At 40.3% G+C, this 24,268-nt stretch overlaps 1 protein-coding gene across 1 annotated transcript; it reads left to right on the forward strand.

Moving 5' to 3' along the window:
* The first annotated feature begins 2,521 nt into the window (after positions 1-2,521).
* ZNF169 (zinc finger protein 169) lies at positions 2,522-22,013 on the forward strand. The gene is made up of 3 exons (XM_065879869.1): positions 2,522-2,642; positions 3,124-3,219; positions 20,467-22,013. The coding sequence occupies exons 1-3, from the start codon at positions 2,522-2,524 to the stop codon at positions 22,011-22,013; spliced, it is 1,764 nt and encodes a 587-aa protein (XP_065735941.1).
* The last annotated feature ends 2,255 nt before the right edge of the window (positions 22,014-24,268 follow it).

Below are 24,268 nucleotides of genomic sequence, written 5' to 3' on the forward strand. Positions count from 1 at the left end.
ATTTATAATTTAAAAACTTCACAAAAGAAATTTATAGGCCTAGGTGATTTTACTGTGGAATTCTGCCAAATTTTTAAAGGAGACTTAAACACCAATGCTACATGATTTTTGTTTCAGAAAATAGGAGGGAACACTTTCTAATTCACTTTATGGATATTATGCTGGTAATAAAACCAGACAAGGATAATAGGAAAAATGAAAACTACAGTTCAACCTCTCTCATGAATATAGACATGAAAATCCTTAAATTATTAGCAGATTGAGTTCAACAATATATAAAAATAACTGTATACCATTATCAAGTGTGATTTATTCCAGGGACACAAGACTGGTTTCATATTTGAAACTCAATCAGTGTAATCCCCCATATTAACAGGCTAAAGAAGAAAGACCACATGATTATATTAATATCAGTTTATTCAGTACAAGTATTTGGCAGAATTCAATAACCATTTGTGGGGGAAAAAAACACCTTAGAACAATAGAAACAGGGGAACTCCTCTACTTGATTAGGGACATCTACAAAAACATCTATAAGTAGCATAATTCTTTTTTTTTAAATATAAAATATACATAACAAAATTTTCACCATTTTAAAATGTCCAGTTCATTGGCATTAAATTCATTCACACCATTGTGCAATCATCACCTTTCTTCATTTCCAAAACTTTTTCATCTTCCTAGACTGAAACTCTATCCATTATATAATAACTCCCCATTCTCCACTCCCCCCCAGCTCCTGGTAACCTCTATTTTACTTTGTCTCTATGAATTTGCCTATTCCAGGTACCTGCTATAAGTGGAATCAAACAATATTTGTCCTTTGTAACTGGCTTATTTCACTTAGCATAATGTTTTCAAGGCTAATCTCTGATGTAGCATGTATCAGAATTTCCTTCCTTTTTAAGGCTGAATAATGTACAGTTTTTTGTATATATGTACTAATTTTCTTATCTACTTATCTGTTGATGGACATTTGGGTTGTTGCCACCGTTGAGCTATTGTGCATAATGCTGTTATGGGCATTGGTGTATGAGTATCTGAGTCCTTGCTTTTGATCCTTTGGGGTATATATACTGAGGATTAAAATTGCTGGATCATATGGTAAATTGTATGTTTAACTTTTTTTTTTGTATGTTTAACTTTTTGAGGAACTGCTGAACTCTTTTCCACAGAAACCATACCATTTTACTTTTTCCACAACAGTGCACAAAGGTTCCAGTTTCTCCACTCCCTCCCAAAACCTTTTTTTTTCTGTTTCTTTGGTAATAGCTATCCTAATGGGTGTGATGTGGTATCTTTGTGGAACAGTATTCTTATTGCTTTGGACATTATGTTTTCCTCCTCATATGAAGAACAAGGAAAGGATGTCTGCTCCCACCACTCTTTTTTTTTCTGTGGTACGCGGGCCTCTCACTGTTGTGGCCTCTCCCGTTGAGAAGCACAGGCTCCGGACGCGCAGGCTCAGAGGCCATGGCTCACGGGCCCAGCCACTCCGCGGCATGTGGGATCTTCCCGGACCGGGGCACGAACCCATGCCCCCTGCATCGGCAGGCGGACTCTCAACCACTGCACCACCAGGGAAGCCCCCACCACTCTTATTCACTTTTGTGTTAGAAGTTCTATAGTAAGGCAAGACAGGAAATAAAATACATATAGATTATAAGGAAAGAAATAAATCTGTCCCTATATGCAAATACCATGATTGTCTATATAGGAAATCTTAAGGAATCTAGGAGAAGAAAAACTCCTAGAGCTAATAAGTGAGTTCAGCCATGTTGCAGGATTCAAGATAAGCATACAATTTATTTCTATATCATAGCAATGAACAAAATCTATATCATTTTCAACTGAACTAAAAATACAATACCATTAAAATCACTAAAAAAAAGAAAAATTAAGGAATTTTTAGGGATCAGTTTTTAAACAAAACCTACTTAGGATTTGTATGCTGAAAACCACAACATGCTGATGAAAGACATCAAAGAACATCTCAGTAGATGGAGAGACATCTCATGTTCATAGATTTGAAGAGTCAACATGGTAAAGATGTCATTTCTTCCTAAATTGATATACAGGTTTAATGCAAATCTTGTCAAAATTCCAGCAGGGTTTTTTGGTAGATACAGATGAGATTATTCTAAAATTTATATGGAAAGGCACATGCCCTAGAATAGGTAAAATATCTTTAAAATGAAGAATAAAGGGGGAGGAATCACTCTACCTGATTTCAAGACCTACAGTAATCAAAACTGTGATTTTCACAGCATCGTAGACATAAAGATCAATAGAATAGAGAACCCCTGAATAGAGCCACCAGCAATGTGGGAGAAGGATTAGTAGTCTTGAACACATGGCAAAAGGGTTCAGGTTGAAAGCAGGATCTATCTATCTATCTCACCCGCGTGCCCCACGCTAGCCTTATTGCTGCCATGGCTCTGGTTAGTGGCTTAGGTTAAGTTGACTAGTGGGCATGGGTGGCTTCTGGGTGAGCAGGGATGTGTTTGTGTTACAGGCATTAATGGCCTTCAAGGATGTGGCTGTGGCCTTCACCCAGAAGGAGTGGAAGCTACTGAGTCCTGCTCAGAGGACCCTGTATCGGGATGTAATGCTGGAGAACTACAGCCATATGGTGTCGCTGGGTAAGGTTAGCCTGTCTCATGTCTCAGACTGCCTGTGGGCATCTTAAGATTTTATGGAGCAGCCACCATTCTTTGGGCTTAGAAAGAAACATATTTTCCCTACACCCAGAGAATATCTGGATTCTATAGAGTTGGAAATAGTGAAGTTATGTGTGTGTGTGTTGCTGGGGGGTTATGATGTTGCATTTCCAGGCCTCTTCCAAGGCTGGGCCCTCCTCCAAAGTGATCTTGCTTCAAATGGGTGAATATTTGTATTTACTCAAGCACAGGGGAGAATCATATACTGCCTTTAGATCCAGGATTCCTCCCTCCCCCTTACTCATCTTTTCTCAGCATTCAGAGAAACTTTGTCCCCCTCCACCCGCCCTGCCATGCTTCCCTACCCTCTTAGTCATTGCATTCCCCAGCTGAGTCCAAGTTCTATGATAGCCTCTTAAGTCACTAACCCAAGATCACCTTGTTTTTTTCCCCCTGTGAGTAGGAATCGCCTTTCCTAAACCAAAACTCATCATACAGCTGGAGCAAGGGGACGAGCCCTGGAGAGAGGAGAGTGGCAGTCTTCTGGACCTTTGTCCAGGTAAGTAGGAAACACCAGGTGTACAAGGAGACAAGGCAGTGAGGCGCTTAGCAGGTGAGGAAAGAGGAGCATCTGTGAGCTTCTGGGGAGAAAGCTCTTCTGCAGGCCTCCCTTCTATGCTATCCCACTCAGCCCAGAGAGGGCTTCCCTGGCAACCCCCTCTTTCCTCCCCCATAGAGCCACACTCCGCTCATTTGGTGTCCCTTGTCCAGCACTTCTAGGATCTCCCCATTCTTGAACTTTTGTTGTTTGGCCTGACCTTTAACATAGCACTTATCCTCTGAGACTAAGTCATCTACCCTGCTAGATTTCTGTCCAGTAACCTGGTAATGTTTTTGTGCATTGGTTCTACCCCATTACTTTGTTTCTTCAGTGATGGGTTATTTAAGATTACAACAGGGTATGAAGAATTATACGAGTGCCAATCTGCCTTCCCTGCAGCCTAAGAAATAGACCATTATAAGACCAGGTGACAACCTCCTGGTTATGTCCCACTCCTCCTGCCCCTGAGAATCCGACTTCTGCATTAGCATGCCCATGATTGCCTTTAGCCTTTTAACCATTCAGCAGGTCTTTCAACCACATAGAGAGTTGTTTTGCATGTCTGTAAACTTCTCTGCACATAGTATCATATTGTATACCTCCTTCTGGAACATGCCTTTTTTCACCAGTTTTATGTGAGATTCATATTAAAACGTGTAGGTTTAGTTTATACTTTTAAAAATGGTTATATATGATTCCATTATATGAATATTTTAATGCAGATGAATTATCTTGTCCCTTCTTTTGGACATTTGAGTTACCTCCAGTTTTTGGCTATGAAATAATGTTGCTGTATATTCTTACTACCTCCTTGGAAACACATGCTAGAGTTTCTCTCAAGATGCATACCTAGGAGCACAGTGGCTGGTTCATGGGCACGGGTAGCCTCAACTTGATTAGATTGCCACATTGTGTTCTGAAGCTGTTCAACACCATTTTGTACTCCCAGCAGCAGTGATGAGTTCTTGTTCCACATCCTCACATTTTTCACCCATCTGTTAGGTTTGTGGTGAAATCTCATATGGGTTTTGCTTTCCAGTGAGCACGAGCATCTCTTCCTGTGTTGATTGGCCATTGGTGTTTCCTTTTCTGTGCTTTGACTGTTCAGGGTATTTCCCTAGTTGTGATTTGGGCCATTTCTGTCATTGACTTGTAGAAATTCCATACACATTCTGGGAACATTTAGGTCTTTAATCCAAGTGGAATTAGTTTTATGTGAATGTTGGGAGGTAAGGATAAATTTCTGCCTTTTTTTTTTTCATTCTTTTATTTTCAACATTCCTGGCGTTTTATTTTTGTTTTGTTATTTATTTGCTTCTAAATACAACCATATATCTGTACTTGTACTTTACAGCAAACTCAGTGCTTTTTTCTTTTTTAAAAAAGAACTATTATATAAACTATAATTATAGTATAATAGAAAAACGTTGTTATGGTATAATAGTTAAGGGATAATTATAAGGTATATTATCAAAGTGTAATAAACTACATATATTTAAAGTGTAGAATTTGGTAAGTTTTGACATCTACACAGCCATGAAACCATTGTCATGATCCATATCCTGAGCATACCTTTCACCCCAAAGTTTCCTTGTGCCTCACTGTAATCTCTATCTCCTGCTTCTCCCAGTCCTCCCCTTCCTCCCATACCCAGGCAACCACTGATCTGCTTTCCATTATGGATTTGTTTGCATTTTTAGAGTTCATATAAATTGAATCATATAGAATACATACTGGATTCTTTCACTTAACATAATTATTTTGAATTTTATCCATAATGTTGCATGTATCAATAGTTCATTTCTTTTTATTGCTGAGTAGTAATATAGATATCACAATTATTTAGCCACTCACCTGTTAAAAGAAATTTGAGTAGTCTCCAGTTTTGATGAATACAAATAAAGCCTGTATGAACACTCATGAAAAGTCTTTGTGTGAACCTACGCTTTTATTTCTTTTGGATAAATACCTGGGACTGGAGTGGCTGGGTTGGATGATACAGGGTATATTTAACTTTTTATGAAACTCACAAAGTGGCTGCACTATTTCACATTTCCACCAGCAGTATATGAGAATTCTGGATGTTCCACATATTTGTCAATGCTTAGGTATTATGATTTCAATTTTAAGCATTTTCATAGCCATGTAGTGGCATCTTATGTGGTTTTACTTGACATTTTTCTAATGACTAGTGATATTGAGAACCTTTTCAAGTGCTTATTTGCTATCTGTATATCTTTGGTGAAATGTCTTCTCAAATCTTTGGCCCATTTGAAAAGTTGTTTTTTTATGTTTTTATTATAGAATTTTGCAAGTTTTTCATATATTCTGTATAGAACTCCAGTATCAGATATTTGATTTACAAGTATTTTCTCTGTGGCTTGCTTTTTATTCTCTTAATAGTGTCTTTCAATGAGAATTTCTTAATTTTGGTGAAGTCCAAAGTTTCAATTTTTTCTTTCATGAATTTCACTTTTGGTGACATATTTCAGAAATCTTTCCCAAAATGAAGGCCAAAAAGAGTTTCATATATTTTTTCTTCTAAAAGTTTTATAATTTTTACTTTACATTTAGGTCTATATCTTGAATAACTTTTTATACTTCGTACCAGGTCTGGATTTAATTACAATTTTTCTTTCTTTCTTCTCTTTTGTATACAAGTATCCAATTTTCCAGCACCATTTATTAAAAAGACAACCCTTTCTTTACTGAATTTCCTGTGCACCTTTGTGGTAAATCAGTTGTGTATGGGTCTATGTCCAGACTCTTTTTCACTCCTTTCTTTATCTATCTTGATGTCAATACCACATAGTCTTTTTTATTAATTAATTTGTTTTAATTAATTTATTTTATTTTATTAGTTATTTTTTGGCCACATTGGGTCTTCATTGCTGTGTGTGGGCTTTCTCTAGTTGCAGTGCGCGGGCTTTCTCTAGTTGCAGTGAGTGGGGGCTACTCTTCATTGTGGTGTGCAGGCTTCTCATTACAGTGGCTTCTCTCGTTGCAGAGCATGGGCTCTAGGGCACATGGGCTTCAGTAGTTGTGGCTCACGGGCTCTAGAGCACAGGCTCAGTAGTTGTGGTGCACGGGTTTAGTGGCTTCACAGCATGTGGGATCTTCCCAGACCAGGGCTTGAACCCATGTACCCTGCATTGGCAGGCAGATTCTTAACCACTGTGCCACCAGGGAAGCCCTATTTATTTATTTTATTTATTTTTTGGCTGTATTGGGTCTCTGTTGCTGCGTGCGGGCTTTCTTTAGTTGCGGCGAGTAGGGGCAGTGTGTGAGCTTCTCATTGCAGTGGCTTCTTTTGTTGCAGAGCACAGGCTCTAGGCACGCAGTAGTTGCAGCATGTGGGTTCAGTAGTTGTGGCTTGCGGTCTCTAGAGAAATGGCTCAGTAGTTGTGGTGCACGGGCTTAGTTGCTCTGTGGCATGTGGGATCTTCCTGGACCAGGGCTCACACTCATCTCCCCTGCATTGGCAGGCAGATTCTTAACCACTGTGCCACCAGGGAAGTCCCAGTACTATGTAGTCTTGATTACTGAAGCTTTATAATAAGTCTGGAACTTAGTATAAATCCTTTAACATTTTTTCTTTTTTCAAGTTGTGCTAGATTCTTTGCATTTCCACATGAATTTTAGACTCAGCTTGGCAATTTTCACAAAAAAAAAGGCCTGCTGGGATTTTGATTGGGACTGAGTTGAATGTACATCAATTTGAGGAGAATTTATATGTAAATAATACTCTGTCATCTAGTATATGAACACAGTCGATCTCTATTTTTATGGGACTTCTTAATTTTTGTCAGCATTGTTTTGTAGTTTTTCATACACAGGTCTTATGCATCTCGTCAGATTTATCCCTCTGTGTTTCATATTTTTGGTGCTATTTAAGGTACTTTAAAATTTCAGTTTTCAATTGTTTGTTGATAGTATATAGAAATACAATTAATTTATGTATAATGATCTTGTATCTGGTAAATTTTCAAAACTTACTTCTCAGTCCTAGCAGGTTTTGTAGATTGTATAGGATTTTCTAAATAGATGATTAAGTTATTTGTAAGTAAGTATAGTTTACTTCTTTCCATTCTTTACGTCTTTAATTTCTTTTTCTTGCCTCATTGCATGGTGAGAAAATCAGTGCAATGATGAATTTAAATGGTGAGAGTAGACATCCTTTCCTTCTTCCTGATCTTATGGGGAATACTTTCCTCCTAAGTGGAAGTTTTATAGCTGCCCTTCAGCAGCTTGACAAACTTCCCTTCTATTCCTTGTTTGATGAGTTTTTATTGGGAATGAATGCTGGATTTTGTCCAATTTTTTTTGGCATATTTAGAGATGATCATGTGTGTTTTTCTTTTCTAGTCTTTTAATTTGGTAAATTACAGTTTTTTTTTTCTTCTTAAACCAACCTTGTATTTCTGTAATGCAATGCACTGACCTTATTCAGATTTTACGTTTGACCTTCACTTTTGTGTATGTTTATTTAGTTCTATGAAATTTTATACATGTACATTCATGTAACTACCACTATATTCAAAGATACAGGACAGTTCCATCACGAGGATCCATTCTGCTACCCTTTTATAGTCACAGCCAACTCCCTCACTCCTCCCCTTCTCTTCTTCTGGCAACCACTAATCTGTTCTTTGTCTCTATAACTTTGTCACTTCAAGAATGTTATATGAAAGAAGTCATATCATATGTTACCTTTGGGGATTGATTTTTTTCACTCAGCATAATTTTCTTTTGAGATCCATCCAAATTGTTGCATGTATCAGTATTCCATTCCTTTTATTGCTGAGTAGTAGTCCAATGTATGAATGTACCACAGTTTGTTAAACCATTCATCCATTGAAGGACATCTGGGTTCTGTATAGTTTTTGGCTATTATGAATAAAGCTGCTATGGACATTTGTTTATAGGTTTTTGTGTGAACGTAAGGTTTTCATTTCTGGCATAAATGCCCAAAAGTGCAAGTTTCTGGCTTATATAAATATATCAATATGTTTAGTTTTGTAATAAAGTGCCATACTCATTTCCAGAATGGCTAAACCATTTTACATTCCCACCAGCAGTGTTTGAGTGATCCAGTTTGTCTGCATTCTTGCCAGGATTTGGTGTTAGCACTATTTTTTTAAAAAAACATTTATTTATTTATTTGGTTGCACCGGGTCTTAATTGCAGCAGGTGGGCTCCTTAGTTGCGGCTCACGGGCTCCTTAGTTGCAGCATGTGAACTCTTAATTGTGGCATGCATGTGAGATCTGGTTCCCTGAGCAGGGGTCGAACCTGGGCCCCTTGCATTGGGAGTGCGGAGCCTTAACCACTGTGCCACCAGGGAAGTCCCAGCACTATTTTTTATTTTAGCCATTCTAATAGATTTCTAGCAGTATCTCCTTAGTTGGTAAGAGTAAGTAGTTTAGTGCAAGCAGTTCCTCTCTGGAGAGAGCTGAGTAGCTGAGCATATCTGAGTTAAGTGCACTGTATCAAGGCTTTACTCTTCTTAGAAAGAGATTTTTGTTCTCCCATGGGTAGGTAAAAAGTGTATGAGTCCCTGTTTATGGATGGCTGTTGCTGTCATTTTGTGAGGTCTTCGTGGCATGTCCCTAGCATCTACTCATTCTGCTCAGACGATCTTTATCCCCAGGTGGATGGCAGATATAAGTGTGTCTTAAGATCTGATCTGACCAGCAAATGGTTCTGGCAAAGACGATCTAACAAGTGCTGAGAGGAAAGACAGACTCTACTCCTGGGTTAGCTCATGTGAGTGGTTGGCAGGAAGGGACCCATGGGCTGAGTTTCAGGGTGTCCACTTGAGCATCTCCAGACACTGCAGTTTTAAAAGGGCCAACTTCTGGCAGCTCATCTCAGCTTAGTGGGCCCCATGAAAGGTGGTTGGCCCCAGGAGTAATGGGTAGCATGCATATCATTACCTAGAGTTGTTTATTTGTTTAAAGTGGAATTAACTTAAAAGGAAATGCGAAATCTTTTTTTTTTCTTTTTTTACATCTTTATTGGAGTATAATTGCTTTACACTGGTGTGTTAGTTTCAGCTTTATAACAAATTGAATCAGTTATACATATGTTCCCATATCTCTTCCCTCTTGTGTCTTCCTCCCTCCCGCCCTCCCTATCCCACCCCTCTAGGTGGTCACAAAGCACCGAGTTGATCTCCCTGTGCTATGCGGCTGCTTCCCACTAGCTATTTTACATTTGGTAGTGTGTATATGTCCATGCCACTCTCTCACTTTGTGACAGCTTACCCTTCCCCCTCCACATATCCTCAAGTCCATTATCTAGTAGATCTGTGTCTTTATTCCGGTTTTACCCCTAGGTTCTTCATGACATTTATTTTTTTCTTAGATTCTGTATATATGTGTTAGCATACGGTATTTGTCTTTCTCTTTCTGACTTATTTCACTCTGTATGACAGACTCTAGGTCCATCCACCTCACTACAAATAACTCAATTTCGTTTCTTTTTATGGCTGAGTAATATTCCATTCTATATATGTGCCACATCTTCTTTATCCATTCATCCGATGATGGACACTTAGGTTGTTTCCATCTCCTGGCTATTGTAAATAGAGCTACCATGAACATTATGGTACATGACTCTTTTTGAATTATGGTTTTCTCAGGGTATATGCCCAGTAGTGGGATTGCTGGGTCATATGGTAGTTCTATTTGTAGTTTTTTAAGGAACCTCCATACTGTTCTCCATAGTGGCGGTACGAATTCACATTCCCACCAGCAGTGCAAGAGTGTTCCCTTTCCTCCAGACCCTCTCCAGCATTATTGTTTCTAGATTTTTTGATGATGGCCATTCTGACTGGTGTGAGATGATATCTCATTGTACTTTGGATTTGCATTTCTCTAATGATTAATGATGTTGAGCATTCTTTCATGTGTTTGTTGGCAGTCCATATATCCTCTTTGGAGAAATGTCTGTTTATGTCTTCTGCCCATTCTTGGATTGCGTTGTTTGTTTTTTTGTTATTGAGCTGCATGAGCTGCTTGTAAATTTTGGAGATTAATCCTTTGTCAGTTGCTTCATTTGGAAACATTTTCTCCCATTCTGAGAATTGTCTTTTGGTATTGTTTATGCTGTCCTTTGCTGTGCAAAAGCTTTTAAGTTTCAATAGGTCCCATTTGTTTATTGTTGTTTTTATTTCCATTTCTCTAGCAGGTGGGTCAAAAAGGATCTTGCTGTGATTTATGTCATAGAGTGTTGTGCCTATGTTTTCCTCTAAGACTTTGATAGTTTCTGGCCTTACATTTAGGTCTTTAATCCATTTTGAGCTTATTTTTGTGTATGGTGTTAGAGAGTGTTCTAATCTCATACTTTTACATGTACCTGTCCAGTTTTCCCAGCACCACTTATTGAAGAGGCTGTCCTTTCTCCACTGTACATTCCTGCCTACTTTATCAAAGATAAGGTGACCATATGTGCGTGGGTTTATCTCTGGGCTTTCTATCCTGTTCCATTGATCTATATTTCTGTTTTTGTGCCAGTACCATACTGTCTTGATTACTGTAGCTTTGTAGTATAGTCTGAAGTCAGGGAGCCTGATTCCTCCAGCTCCATTTTTCGTTCTCAAGATTGCTTTGCCTATTCGGAATCTTTTGTGTCTCCATTACAAATTGTGAAATTTTTGTTCTAATTCTGTGAAAAATGCCAGTGGTAGTTTGATAGGGATTGCATTGAATCTGTAGATTGCTTTGGGTAGTAGAGTCATTTTCACAATGTTGATTCTACCAATCCAAGAACATGGAATATCTCTCCATCTATTTCTGTCATCTTTAATTTCTTTCATCAGTGTCTTATAATTTTCTGCATACAGGTCTTTTGTCTCCTTAGGTAGGTTTATTCCTATATATTTTATTCTTTTTGTTGCAATGGTAAATGGGAGTGTTTTCTTGATTTCACTTTCAGATTTTTCATCATTAGTATATAGGAATGCCAGAGATTTCTGTGCATTAATTTTGTATCCTGCTACTTTACCAAATTCATTGGTTAGCTCTAGTAGTTTTCTGGTAGCATCTTTAGGATTCTCTATGTATAGTATCATTTCATTTGCAAACAGTGACAGCTTTATTCTTTTCTGATTTGGATTCCTTTTATTTCCTTTTCTTCTCTGATTCCTGTGGCTAAAACTTCCAAAACTATGTTAAATAATAGTGGTGAGAGTGGGCAACCTTGTCTTGTTCCTGATCTTAGTGGAAATGGTTTCAGTTTTTCACCATTGAGGACGATGTTGGCTGTGGGTTTGTCATATATGGCTTTTATTATGTTGAGGAAAGTTCCCTCTATACCTACTTTCTGCAGGGTTTTTATCATAAATGGGTGTTGAATTTTGTCGAAAGCTTTCTCTGCATCCATTGAGATGACCGTATGATTTTTCTCCTTCAGTTTGTTAATATGGTGTATCACATTGATTGATTTGCGTATATTGAAGAATCCTTGCATTCCTGGAATAAACCCCACTTGATCATGGTGTATGATCCTCTTAATGTGCTGTAGGATTATGTTTGCTAGTTTTTATTGAAGATTTTTGTATCTATATTCATCAGTGATATTGGCCTGTAGTTTTCTTTCTTTGTGATATCCTTGTCTGATTTTGGTATCAAGGTGATGGTGGCCTCGTAAAATGAGTTTGGGAGTGTTCCTCCCTCTGGTATATATTGGAAGAGTTTGAGAAGGATATGTGTTAGCTCTTCTCTAAATGTTTGATAGAATTTGCCTGGGAAGCCATCCAGTCCTGGGCTTTTGTTTGTTGAAAGATTTTTAATCACAGTTTCAATTTCAGTGCTTGTGATTGGTCTGTTCAAATTTTCTACTTCTTCCTGATTCAGTTTTGGCAGGTTGTGCATTTCTTAGAAGTTGTACAGGTCTTCCTGGTTGTCCATTCTATAGAGTTGCATAGAGTTGCTTGTAGTAACCTCCCGTGATCTTTTGTATTTCTGCAGTGTCAGTTATTACTTCTTCTTTTTTGTTTCTAATTCAATTGATTTGAGTCTTCTCCCTTTTTTTCTTGATGAGTCTGGCTAATGGTTTATCAATTTTTTTTTATCTTCTCAAAGAACCAGCTTTTAGTTTTATTGATCTTTACTATCATTTCCTTCATTTCTTTTTCATTTATTTCTGATCTGATTTTTATGAATTCTTTCCTTCTGCTAACTTTGGGTTTTTTTGTTCTTCTTTCTCTAATTGCTTTAGGTGCAAGTTTAGGTTGTTTATTCAAGATGTTTCCTGTTTCTTTAGGTAGGATTATATTGCTATAAACTTCACTCTTAGAACTGCTTTTGCTGCATCCCATTGGTTTTGGGTCGTCGTGTCTCCATTGTCATTTGTCTAGGTATTTTTTGATTTCCTCTTTGATTTCTTCAGTGATCACCTTGATATTAAGTAGTGTATTGTTTAGCCTCCATGTGTTTGTATTTTTTACAGATATTTTCCTGTAATTGATATCTAGTCTCATAGCAGTGTGGTTGGAAAAGATACTTGATACAATTTCAATTTTCTTAAATTTACCAAGGCTTGATTTGTGACCCAAGATATGATCTATCCTGGATAATGTTCCATAAGGACTTGAGAAAAATGTGTATTCTGTTGTTTTTGGATGAAATGTCCTATAAATATCAATTAAGTCCATCTTGTTTAATGTATCACTTAAAGCTTGTGTTTCCTTATTTATTTTCATTTTGGATGATCTGTCTGTTGGTGAAAGTGGGGTGTTAAAAGTCCCTTACTATGAATGTGTTACTGTCGACTTCCCCTTTTATGGCTGTTAGTATTTGACTTATGTATTGAGGTGCTCCTATGTTGGGTGCATGAATATTTACAATTGTTATATCTTCTTCTTGGATCGATCCCTTGATCATTATGTAGTGTCCTTCTTTGTCTCTTCTAATAGTCTTTATTTTAAAGTCTATTTTGTCTGATATGAGTATTGCTACTCCAGCTTTGTTTTGATTTCCATTTGCATGGAATATCTTTTTCCATCCACTCACTTTCAGTATGTATGTGTCTCTAGGTCTGAAGTGGGTCTCTTGTAGACAGCATATATATGGGTCTTGTTTTTGTATTCATTCAGCCAGTCTGTGTCTTTTGGTGGGAAGCTTTAATCCATTTATATTTAAGGTAATTATCGATATGTGTGTTCCTATTCCCATTTTCTTAATTGTTTTGAGTTTGTTATTAGGTCTTTTCTTTCTCTTGTGTTTCTTGCCTAGAAAAGGTTATTTAGCATTTGTTGAAAAGCTGGTTTTGTGGTGCTGAACTCCCTCAGCTTTTGCTTGTCTGTAAAGGTTTTAATTTCTCCATCAAATCTGAATGAGATCCTTGCTGGGTAGAGTAATCTTGGTTGTAGGTTTTTCTCCTTCATCACTTTAAATATGTCCTGCCAGTCCCTTCTGGCTTGCAGAGTTTCTGCTGAAAGATCCACTGTTAACCTTATGGGGATTTCCTTGTGTGTTATTTGTTGTTTTTCCCTTGCTGCTTTTATTATGTTTTATTTGTATTTAATTTTTGACAGTTTGAATAATTTGTGTCTTGGTGTCTTTCTCTTTGGATTTATCCTGTATGGGACTCTCTGTGCTTCCTGGACTTGTTTAACTATTTCCTATCCCATATTAGGGAAGTTTTCAACTATTATCTCTTCAAATATTTTCTCAGTCACTTTCTTTTTCTCTTCTTCTTCTGGAACCACTATGATTCGAATGTTGGTGCGTTTAATGTTGTCCAAGAGGTCTGTGAAACTGTCCTCAGTTTTTTTCATTCTTCTTTCTTTATTCTGCTCTGCAGTAGTTATTTCCACTCTTTTATCTTCTAGGTCAATTATCCGTTTTTCTGCCTCAGTTATTCTGCTATTGGTCCCTTCTAGAGTATTTTTAATTGCATTTATTGTGTTGTTCATCATTGCTTGTTTGCTCTTTAGTTCTTCTAGGTCCTTGTTAAATGTTTTTTGCATTTTGTCTATTCTATTTCCAAGATTTTGGATCATCTTTACTATCATTATTCTGAATTCTTTTTCAGGTAGACTGCCTATTTCCTCTTCATTTGTTAGGTCTGGTGGGGTTTTGTCTTGCTCCTTCATCTGCTCTGTATTTTTCTGTCTTCTCATTTTGCTCATCTTACTGTGTTTGGGGTCTCCTTATTGCAGGCTGCAGGTTCGTAGTTCCCGTTGTTTTTGGTGTCTGTCCCCAGTGGCTAATGTTGTTTATGTGGGTTGTGTAGGCTTCCTGGTGGAGGGGACTAGTGCCTGTGTTCTGGTGGATGAGGCTAGATCTTGTCTTTCTGGTGGGCAGGTCCACGTCTGGTGGTGTGTTTTTGGGTTTCTGTGGACTTACTATGATTTTAGGCAGCCTCTCTGCTAATGGGTGGGGTTGTGTTCCTGTCTTGCTAGTTGTTTGGCATATGGTGTCCAGCACTGTAGCTTGCTTGTCGTTGAGTGAAGCTGGGTGTTGGTATTGAGATGGAGATCCCTGGGAGATTTTTGCCGTTTGATATTACATGCAGCTGGGTGGTCTCTTGTGGACCAGTGTCCTGAAGTTGGCTCTCCCACCTCAGAGGCACAGCACTGACTCCTGGCTGTAGCACCAAGAGCCTTTCATCCACACCGCTCCGAATAAAAGGGAGAAAATGTTGAAAGAAAGAGGATGAAAGAAAATAAAGTAAGATAAAATAAAGTTATTAAAATAAAAAATAATTATTAAGAAAAAAGTGTTTTTAGAAAGTAAAAAAAAAAAAAATGGACAGATAGAACCCTAAGACAAATGGTGAAAGCAAAGCTATACAGACTAAAGCTCACACAGAAGCATACACATACACACTCAGAAAAAGAGCAAAAGGGGAAAAATAATAAATGTTGCTCTCAACGTCCACCTCCTCAATTTGGGATGATTCATTGTCTATTCAGGTATTCCAGAGATGCTGGGTGTATCTAGTTGACTGTGGAGATTTAGTCCACTGCTCCTGAGTCGGCTGGGAGAGATTTCCCTTTGTCTTCTTTGTTTGCAGAGCTCCCGGGGTTCACCTTTGGTTTTGGCCCCGCCTCTGCATGTAGGTCGCCGGAGGGCGTCTGTTCGTCGCTTAGACAGGACAGGTTAAAGGAGCCGCTGATTTGGGGGCTCTGGCTCACTCAGGCTGGGGAGAGGGAGGGGCACAATGCGGGTTGAGCCTGCGGTGGCAGAGGCTGGCGTGACGTTGCACTAGCCTGAGGCCCGCCGTGTGTTCTCCTGGGGAAGTTGTCCCTGGATCCCGGGACCCTGGCTGTGGCAGGCTGCACAGGCTTCCCAGAAGTGAGGTGTGGATAGTGACCTGTGCTCGCACACAGGCTTCTTGGTGGTGGCAGCAGCAGCCTTAGCGTCTCATACCCATCTCTGGGGTCCGCGCTGTTAGCCGCAGCTCGTGCCCATCTCTGGAGCTCCTTTAAGCAGTGCTCTTAATCCCCTCTCCTCGCGCACCATGAAACAAAAAGGGAAGAAAAAGTCTCTTGCCTCTTCAGCAGGTCCAGACTTTTCCCCGGACTCCCTCCTGGCTAGCCGTCATGCACTCACCCCTTCAGGGTGTGTTCACGCCGCCACTCCTCTCCCTGTGCTCCAACCGAAGCCCGAGCCTCAGCTCACAGCCCCACCCGCCCCGATAGGTGAGTAGAGAAGCCTCTCAGGCTAGTGAGTGCCGGTTCGCACCGATCCTCTGTGCAGGAATCTCTCTGCTTTGCCCTCCGCACCCCTGTTGCTATGCTCTCCTCTGCAGCCCTGAATCTTACCCCCTCAGCCAACTGCAATCTCCACCCGGGAAGGGGCTTCCTAGTGTGTGGAAACCTTTCCTCCTTCATAGCTCCCTCCCACTGGTGCAGGTCCCGTCCCTATTCTTTTGTCTCTGTTTATTCTTGTTTCTTTTGCCCTACCCAGTTACGTGGGGAGTTTCTGGCCTTTTGGAAGGTCTGAGGTCTTCTGCCAGCGTTCAGTAGGTGTTCTGTAGGACTTGTTCCATGTGTAGATGTATTTCTGATGTATCTGTGGGGAGGAAGGTGATCTCTGCGTCTTACTCTTACGCCATCTTCCCGAAAATACCCACGAAATCTTAAGTATACTAGTCTGTGAGTTCAAACAATGCATATACCTCCAAAACCCAAACTTTATCAAAATACAGATAATTAGTTTTATCCACATAGTTCCCTTGCGGCCCATCCCAGTAAACCCCTGCTCCTACCCCTCAGAGGTACCACTGTTCTGATTTTATTTCACCATTGATTAGTTTGGCCCACCGTACAATTTTGCATAAATGGAATCATTTAATATGTTCTTGTTTGTTTAAGGCTTCTTTCACTCAGTAGTTTGTTTTTTTGCGGTATGTGGGCCTCTCACTGCTGTGGCCTCTCCCGTTGTGGAGCACAGGCTCTGGATGCACAGGCTCAGTGGCCATGGCTCATGGGCCCAACCGATCCGTGGCATGTGGGATATTCCCGGACCGGGGCACAAACCCATGTCCCCTGCATTGGCAGGCAGACTCTCAACTACTGCACCACCAGGGAAGCCCGACTCAGTATAGTTTTTAAACTTCATCCATGTTGTTGCATACATCAGTAGTCTGTTCTTTTTTTAATCATCAAATAGCATTCAATTATATGAATATTTGACTGTTTATCCATTCTCCTTAATAGACACCTTGATGGCTTCCAGTTTTTAGTCTTGTTAAAAAAGTTGCTATTGGGCTTCCCTGGTGGCGCAGTGGTTGAGAGTCCACCTGCTGATGCAGGGGACACGGGTTCTTGCCCCGGTCTGGGAAGATCCCACATGCCACGGAGCGGCTGGGCCCGTGAGCCATGGCTGCTGAGCCTGCATGTTCGGAGCCTGTGCTCCACAATGGGAGAGGCCACAACAGGGAGAGGCCTGCGTACTGCAAAAAGAAAAAAAAGAAAGTTGCTATTAACATTCTTATGCTGAGAATTTTTTGTTTGTTTTTGGTAAACCTTTGTTTTCATTTCCTTTGGATAAATACCTAGGGTATATTAGTTTTCTAGGGTTGCTGTAATAAATTACCACAAACTTAGGGGCTTAAAACAAAGAAATTGATTCTTTCACAGTTCAACATCAACATACTGGAGGTGCTGGCTACTTCTGGAGGTTTTGAAATGGAGTCTGTTCTTTGTCTCTCTTAGCTTCTGGTGGTTGCTGGCAATCCCTAGTATTCCTTGGCTTGTAGCTGTATCACTCTAATCTCTGCCTCTGTGGTTACATAGGCTTCTTCCTTCTATATGTATCTTTATCCAAATCACTCTCTCCTTGTAAGGATTCCAGTCATTGAATTAAAGCTCATTCTAATCTAGTATAACCTCATCTTAACTTAATTACATCTGCAAAGACTCTATTTCAAAATTAAGGCCACATTCACATGTTCCAGGTTGATATTAATTTTGGTGGGATAATATTCAACTCAGTACACTGAGTCATAGGGTAACTGTATGTGTAGTTTTATAAGAAACGACTAGAACTTTTCCAGAGTGGTTGTACAATTTCTCACTTCCATGAACAACAAACACATGAGAGTTCCTGTCACTTCACATCTTCCCCGACAGTTTTCATTTTATTTCTGGTGATGGATGTGTAGAGTTATCTCATGGGGGTTTCCATTTTGCTGACAGTTAATGACAGTGAACCCTTCTGTATGCTTTCTGATCATTAATATGCATCATATACCTTACTTTGTGAGGTATACCTTCAAATCTTTTTCCAATTTTTCTGCATTGTTTTTATTATTGAGTTCTTTATTAATCCTGGATACCAGTCCATTGTCATTTGTACATTTTGCAAACATCCTCTCAGTCTGAAACTTTTCTGTTCATTTTCTTAACAATAACTTTTGATGAGCAGATATTTAATATTGAGGAAGTCTAATTTTCCTCTGTCATGGCAACCTGTGACCAGCGAAGTTAATACATAAAATTAACCATCACATATGCTAATATTTCTTTTATATTTTCTTAAAATCACAGAGATGGCATATTACGAAAGTTGTCCAATTTCCAGGGATTAATTCTGATTAATATTGAAAATGTTCCCTTTCTACATTTGTGGACCAAGTCTTAAAATTCTTTAAATTGTTTAAAAGCAGTGAATGCACAGCATTCTTTCCTCTGCTGTAATCCAGTGTCTATGGTCATTTGTTTAACTCACTGCTATACTTTCCTTTCTCACAACCGCAGCTGCAGAAGGCAAAATTTCTTTAAGGAGCCATTAGACATGGATTTTTTTTTCCTTTGGAAAATTTAAGTTCATGTACAATTATTGAAGTAGTTACTGGTCTGAAAAATCAATTGGCATGAGAGCAGCTGTAGATTATAAAAGAATTTATAAACTGATTAACTTTTTTCTACATCATGGAAATTTTTGTGACTAAGTGAAAAGCATTACCTTGGTAACATTTTGTTTTTTATTTATCCTTCTATTGAGGAACTTCTGGATGTTTAAAACCAAAGTGAACTTTGTAATTCTTAATCACTTTTATCTAAAATTTGCCACATTACTAGATAGGCACAAAAATGATAAATGAGTAGTCATATTAGAGGCTATAGTTCCCATAAGGGCAGCGTTAACTATTTAAATCAGTCACCATATTTTATACAGAAGACACTGAACGGCACACCTGTAATGATGTGCCGTTTACCACTGGCCTTAGACTTTATGCCTAGGTGGGAGAATAAACAGGCCAAGGAGAAGGCAGGGGCTGCTTTTCTCTCCCCATCACAGACAAGGAGACAGTAGTGCAATACTGAAAGCTCAGCTGTCAGAACTTTAGAATTACAACAAAGTATTTCTTGGAAACTGCAAGCCAGAAATGTACATACATGCCACGAATTTTGAAAATGTGGACAGCCTAGCTTAACAAAATAAACTTACTGATAGTTCAATGAGCTGAACTAGAGACCAACCATCGTGGGACCCCTGACTGAAAGGATGTTCACTTTCACAGTGGAAGTCCAGCAGGGTCAGCGCTTGTGATTATCAAGGCCATTTCACAGGAGCTTCTAGGTCTAGCAACACACACACACACACACAGAACTAAATTTACTGAATAGTTTGCTGAGGGGCTTTTAAGTGTTAGGAAGGGGTTTCATGGTAGCTCTTCTTGTTAGTATTGAAAACTAGTCTCTTAGACCAGATGGAATGAATAGTTTTCTGTAAAAGGGTCAGGTCGTAAATATTTTAGTCTTTGTAGCCTTTATATTCTGTGTTGCAACTACTCACCTTTGTTGTTGTATGTGAAAGCTTCCATAGACACAAGATGAAGACAGAGTGTGGCTGTGGTCTAATAGACCTTTATTTACAAAACACCTAGTTGGCTGTAGTTTGCTGCCCAGTGTTATAGACGGTTCATAAAATACATCTCACTTTTGATTGATGAAGAAAGAATCAGGTAGGTCTGCAAAGGCTTCTGGCAGATAGAAGCAGAGTAATGGAGCAAGGCATACAAATTTGATATCTGTTAGAGCTATTTTAGGTGGAAATTTTTCCATTTACAACAGTTAAAAAAAAAAGCACTGCGAAAAGCAGGTCTTGGTGGAGTCAAAATCCTTTAATGGGTTGCAGGCCTAGACTATGTTTTTGTGTTTTACTGCTGAATTCACACTCCCAGATAGAGAACCCACTGCATAATGCTCTAGGAAATACTTGTTTAGGATGGGGGAAACACCTTCCAGTTCATTTCCCACATGGGTCTCTGACCTGTCCTCTCTATTGCCTCCACCATGGGGCCTCTAGGTGGAGTGACTCCCTTTTTTGACTCCATCCTTTCTTGTAGGAGATGTCCCTAAAGAAATTTGTAATAAGTTATGTAGTTTAACTCTCAGTAAAAGCATATATTTGTAGATATTGTTTACATCAGTGTTAATGACTGTGGCTTGTAAGATAATTGTATTGGGGGCAGATGTACAACTCTAATGGCAGCAATTTTTAGGGCTAGAGCTGCCTGTGATGCTTCCTTAAAACTGTTTAAGCTGGGCTGATATTTAGAGCTGGCTCATTGTGTGGGTTTTATGTGTTGTAAAAGGATATACATTAATGTGTCACCCTGGGATGAAAGGTAGGTCTGTGAAGGAAATCTTTCCTATGGGAACATCTGAGGAATGACTGCTGGACAAGTGTTACCATCCACAAGGTACCTGTGGTGATTCTGACCGACACTTTCTCTCCAGCAGAACCAAGAACAGAATTCCAGCCCCATCTCTCCTGCCCAGTGAGTTTTTCCAGTCCACAGTTCCTCCATCAATATGTGTTCTGCGGTCACTTCCCTCAGATCTTCCCAGGTTCATCTGCAGGAAGCCACTTCCTACTAGAAGCTCCGAGCTGCTCGAGTAACAAAGCAGAAGATGGAGAGAGAGAAGGCTCTTGCGCTGTGTTTGGGAGGCTGCGGCTGAGTGGGACTTCAAGGGCATTCTTCAGCCCATCTCAAGGTCAGCCAGTAGACCAGGAAGGCAACAGTGGTGGAGGAATAGATCAGGGGGTGATCCCTGAGGAGACAGATGCAATGTTGACAGGGGCAGACATCTCAGAATCTGGAGCAGTCATATGTGAAAAATACAGACTAGGACTTAGCACAAAGTCAAGCCTCTTTAGCCTCCGGAAGCTTCATGTGTGTCCTGAATGTGGCAGAAGCTTCTACCAGAAGTCAGACCTCATCAAGCACCAGAGGACACACACAGGGGAGAAGCCCTATAGTTGTAGGGAGTGTGGGCGAGGCTTTGGCCGGAAGTCCTCACTCACCATACACCAGAGGAAACACTCAGGGGAGAAGCCCTACATGTGTAGGGAGTGTGGGCGACACTTCAGGTATACATCCTCCCTAACTAACCATAAGAGGATACACTCTGGGGAGAGACCCTTTGTATGTCAGGAGTGTGGGCGAGGCTTTCGCCAGAAGATTGCCCTCATCCTGCACCAGAGGACACACTTGGAGGAGAAGCCTTTTGTGTGTCCAGAGTGTGGAAGAGGCTTTTGCCAGAAGGCGTCACTCCTCCAACACCGTAGCTCACATTCGGCTGAGAGGCCCTTCTTGTGCCTTGAGTGTGGGCGTGGCTTCAGGCAGCAGTCGCTGCTCCTCAGTCATCAGGTCACACACTCAGGGGAGAAGCCTTATGTTTGTGCCGAGTGTGGGCACAGCTTTCGCCAAAAGGTCACTCTCATCAGACACCAGAGGACACACACAGGGGAGAAGCCTTACATGTGCTCTGAGTGTGGGCGTGGCTTTAGCCAGAAAGTCTCCCTCATGGGCCACCAGAGGACACACACGGGTGAGAAGCCTTATGTGTGCCCTGAGTGTGGGCGTGGTTTTGGTCAGAAGGTCACCCTCATCAGACACCAGAGGACGCATACTGGGGAGAAGCCTTATCTGTGCTCTGAGTGTGGACGTACCTTTGGCTTCAAGTCACTCCTCACCAGACACCAGAGGACACATTCAGGGGAGGAGGCTGATGTGTACGGAGTATGTGAGCAAAGACTTGGTCAGAAGACCCACCTCACCTCTGACCAGAGGACATACTCAGGAGAAAAGCCGTGTGTGTGTGATGAGTGTGGACGTGGCTTTGGCTTCAAGTCAGCCCTCATCAGACATCAGCGGACCCATTCAGGAGAGAAGCCATATGTGTGCAGGGAGTGCGGTCGTGGCTTTAGCCAGAAGTCTCACCTCCACAGACATAAGAGGACCAAGTCTGGCCATCACCTCCTGCCACAAGAGCTGTTCTCTTGACATTTCCTTTCTTTTCCCCATGAGTGTGTAGATGGCAGAAATCACTAGGAAATGTTCCACTTTCCTTAAATTCAGTCGAGGAAAAAAATGTTGCATTCTTTCAGTGATCTTAAGATAGTTGATTTTTGGTTTACTTCTTGCACTAGCAATGTGTTTTAATTTGCTAGGGCTGCCATAACAAAATACCACAGACGTGGTGGCTTAAAGAACAGAAGTTTGTTTTTTCAAAGTTCTTGAGACTGGAAGTCTAAGATCAATGTGTAGGCAGTTTGGTTTTTACTGAAATCTCGCCCCTTGGCTTGCAGATGATTGCATTCTTGCTGAGTCCTAAATGGCCTTTTTTCTGTTTGTGTGCTTCCCTGGTATCTCTCTTCTTCTGAGTATACCAGCCATACTGGGTTAGGGCTCCACCCTATAACCTCATAATATTTACCTTTAAAAGTCACATTGTAGGTTATGGCTTCAATGTATGAATTTGGGGGAACAATTCAGTCTTAACAACTCAGCCCTCTGGACCCCCCAGATTCATATTCTTCACATACAAAATACATTCACCCCATCTTAAAAGCTGCAAACATCTTAACCCATTCCAGTATCAACTCTAAATTCAAAGTCTCACCTAAATCTCTTCTAAATTGAGTGTGGATGAGAGTAGAGGTACGTTTCATCCTTTGGCACAATTCCTTTCCAGCTGTGAACCTGTGAACCAGACAAGTTATTCGCTTCCAAAATACAGTGATAGGATAGTCAGAGAATTCACATTTCCACTCTAAAAGTGGAAAGAAGGATTGCTGGGTCCCAAGCAAGTTTAAAACCTTGCAAGGCAAATTATGTTAGTTTTTAAGGCTTGAGAATAATCTTTAGCTATGTATTCTGCCCTCTGGTCCCACTTGGGTGGCATCCCCACCTTCTGGTCTCACTGGGATGGCAGCGGTGATACCTGGCCCACTGAAACCATGGAAGAACCATACGGCTCCTCAGACATTTATTCTCTGGGCCTGTTTTGGAAATGGCAGACCTGCTGGTCTCTCTTTCACCTTTGGGGTCATTCTTTCCTTTTCTTGATGGATAATGTGTTTGTAGTCAGATAGATAGCTTTACTTTCCCTTCTTGTAGAATCTCAGAAATCTGACAGCCTGCCTTCATTCTGTCCCATCTAGGTCACCTTTAGTTCTACTGAGATGGTTGATTGGTTCCAAACTTACCTCTCTGTCTTTTGTATTTATTTTATTTATTTATTTTTGGCTGTGTTGGGTCTTCTTTGTTGCGTACGCACTTTCTCAACTTGCGGCGAGTGGGGTCTACTCTTTGTTGTGTTGCACGTGCTTCTCATTGAGGTGGCTTCTCTTGTTGTGGTGCATGGGCTCTAGGCACGTGGGCTTCAGTAGTTGTGGCATGTGGGCTTCAGTAGTTGTGGCACAAGGGCTCAGTAGTTGTGGCTTATAGGCTCTAGAGTGCAAGCTCAGTACTTGTGGCACACAGGCTTAGTTGCTCCACGGCATGTGGGATCTTTCTGGACCAGGGCTCGAACCCGTGTTCCCTGCACTGGCAGGCAGATTCTTTTTTTTTAAATCCTTATTGGAGTATAATTGCTTTACAGTGGTGTGTTAGTTTCTGCTTTATAACAAAGTGAGTCAGTTATACATATACATATGTTCCCATATCTCTTCCCTCTGGCATCTCCCTCCCTCCCGCCCTCCCTATCCCACCCCTCTAGGTGGTCACAAAGCACCGAGTTGATCTCCCTGTGCTATGTGGCTGCTTCCCACTAGCTATTTTACATTTGGTAGTGTATATATGTCCATGCCACTCTCTCACTTTGTCACAGCTTATTTTCTCCCATTCTGAGAATTGTCTTTTGGTCTTGTTTATGCTTTCCTTTGCTGTGCAAAAGCTTTTAAGTTTCAATAGGTCACATTTGGTTATTTTTGTTTTTATTTCCATTTCTCTAGCAGGTGGGTCAAAAAGGATCTTGCTGTGATTTATGTCAGAGTGTTCTGCCTATGTTTTCCTCTAAGAGTTTGATAGTTTCTGGCCTTACATTTAGGTCTTTATTCCATTTTGAGCTTATTTTTGTGTATGGTGTTAGGGAGTGTTCTAATCTCATACTTTTACATGTACCTGTCCAGTTTTCCCAGCACCACTTATTGAAGAGGCTGTCCTTTCTCCACTGTACATTCCTGCCTCCTTTATCAAAGATAAGGTGATCATATGTGCATGGGTTTATCTCTGGGCTTTCTGTCCTGTTCCATTGA

The sequence above is a fragment of the Phocoena phocoena genome, chromosome 6 (genome assembly GCF_963924675.1).
Source record: "Phocoena phocoena chromosome 6, mPhoPho1.1, whole genome shotgun sequence".
Lineage (NCBI taxonomy): Eukaryota > Metazoa > Chordata > Mammalia > Artiodactyla > Phocoenidae > Phocoena > Phocoena phocoena.

Excerpts from the sequence above, each read along its gene's own strand:
- ZNF169 (XM_065879869.1), top strand. The coding sequence starts at position 2,522 with ATGGCCTTCAAGGATGTGGCTGTGGCCTTCACCCAGAAGGAGTGGAAG. Across the intron at positions 2,643-3,123 it reads CAGCCATATGGTGTCGCTGG|GAATCGCCTTTCCTAAACCA; the intron begins GTAAGGTTAGCC and ends CCCTGTGAGTAG. Across the intron at positions 3,220-20,466 it reads TCTTCTGGACCTTTGTCCAG|AACCAAGAACAGAATTCCAG; the intron begins GTAAGTAGGAAA and ends TCTCTCCAGCAG.